The sequence below is a fragment of the Volvox carteri genome (assembly GCF_000143455.1).
Source record: "Volvox carteri f. nagariensis unplaced genomic scaffold VOLCAscaffold_103, whole genome shotgun sequence".
NCBI lineage: Eukaryota > Viridiplantae > Chlorophyta > Chlorophyceae > Chlamydomonadales > Volvocaceae > Volvox > Volvox carteri.
Window position 1 is genome coordinate 271,395 of NW_003307646.1, and position 1,364 is coordinate 272,758.

The 1,364-nt window shown below is 56.1% G+C and overlaps 1 protein-coding gene across 1 annotated transcript; it reads right to left on the reverse strand.

Moving 5' to 3' along the window:
- Positions 1-142: 142 nt before the first annotated feature.
- On the reverse strand, positions 143-1,236 carry VOLCADRAFT_108301 (uncharacterized protein; the record flags this gene model as incomplete). Its single annotated transcript, XM_002958711.1, has 2 exons — positions 143-1,144; positions 1,180-1,236. The coding sequence occupies 2 exons, from the start codon at positions 1,234-1,236 to the stop codon at positions 863-865; spliced, it is 339 nt and encodes a 112-aa protein (XP_002958757.1). The 3' UTR covers positions 143-862.
- Between the last annotated feature and the right edge of the window lie 128 nt (positions 1,237-1,364).

Consider the following 1,364-nt stretch of genomic DNA (forward strand, 5'->3'; position numbering starts at 1 on the left):
GCTGAAGTTTAACTCTTGCACTGTACGACAACCGAGGCCATCAACCCGCGATTAAGCGCCTAGCTCACTTCGCTAACACAGGATAGCCACGATAACCCTTGGCTTCGTTGCGTAATAGAGCGTGGCCATATGCACCTCGAATCATCCCTCTGAATGACATGTTCCTTTAGCTCGTGTCTCGCGCGTGTTCTCCATGTGTGCCTGTTTGCGTGGCCGCCTTTGCAGTACGCGCCCACCAAAATGGCTGTATGTGCTCCCGCCCCAAGAAGCGGTGAAACAAGCACTGGAACCGAGACCTTCCTTATGTCATGAACACCCCAAATGTTACAGGAGCTTGCTTGGCGCAACGCACCCAGCACGTGCATGCGCTTTGTATGAAGCTCTTGATATCTCACGTCTCACCGCCCAATACCCCACCCAAAAGTAAGAGCTCCACCTCAACACCCGTGCTGTGGGAAACCCCTACTGGGAAACACCCACATCAAAACTTCAGGCCCGTAACAGGACCGCTTCCGCCGCTGCTCACCACTCACCACGCGGGAACTCATCGCAGGAACACGACATCAAAAACAGAGGTGGCCACAGTGCGACAACGAGGTTCGATGGACATAACTGACAAGCACCCACGCATCACTCAACAGTTTTGGCAAGCTGCGCATCCAAGCGTATTTACCCAACAGCGACGGATAGGCAACTACTGCCTGCAATCGCTATGCATGTGACGTCTCGTATACCGGTATTGGCAGTTTATTGGTTATGTTGTGTCTACGTTCACATAGCTAAACAACGTAACGTAGCTGAAGGCAGCAGCGGCCGGCAGATGCGGACAACCGCTTCGACTAGCAAACGTAGCAGCGATACATTACGCGCTGGGCGTGAACTTGGTGGCGAAGGCGAAGGCGTTGTTGACGGCCGGGTTGGCCAGATGGTCGTTCAGGTTCTCAATGGGCCCCTTGCCGGTCACAATGGCCTGCACGAAGAAGCCGAACATGGAGAACATGGCCAGGCGGCCGTTCTTGATCTCCTTGACCTTGAGCTCGGCGAAGGTGTCCGGGTCGTCAGCCAGGCCCAGGGGGTCGAACGACTCGCCGGGGTACAGCGGGTCCAGGCCCTCGCCGGCCGGGCCGCCGTTCACACGGTAGCCCTCCACCAGGCCCATCAGGATCACCTGCGCGGCACGTGAGCAGCGAGAGCGGGGGAGAAGACAGCAGTCAATACGGATATGCAACACGCCATCTAACGCGTCGTCTGCTCGCTTGGGGTTACGTTGCAATAAAACCAAGCTGGATAGGAAACGAGACACCCAGATTCCTGGATGTGCGTGCGATAACGCACAATGCTCACATGTCACAAGGCTGCGACTA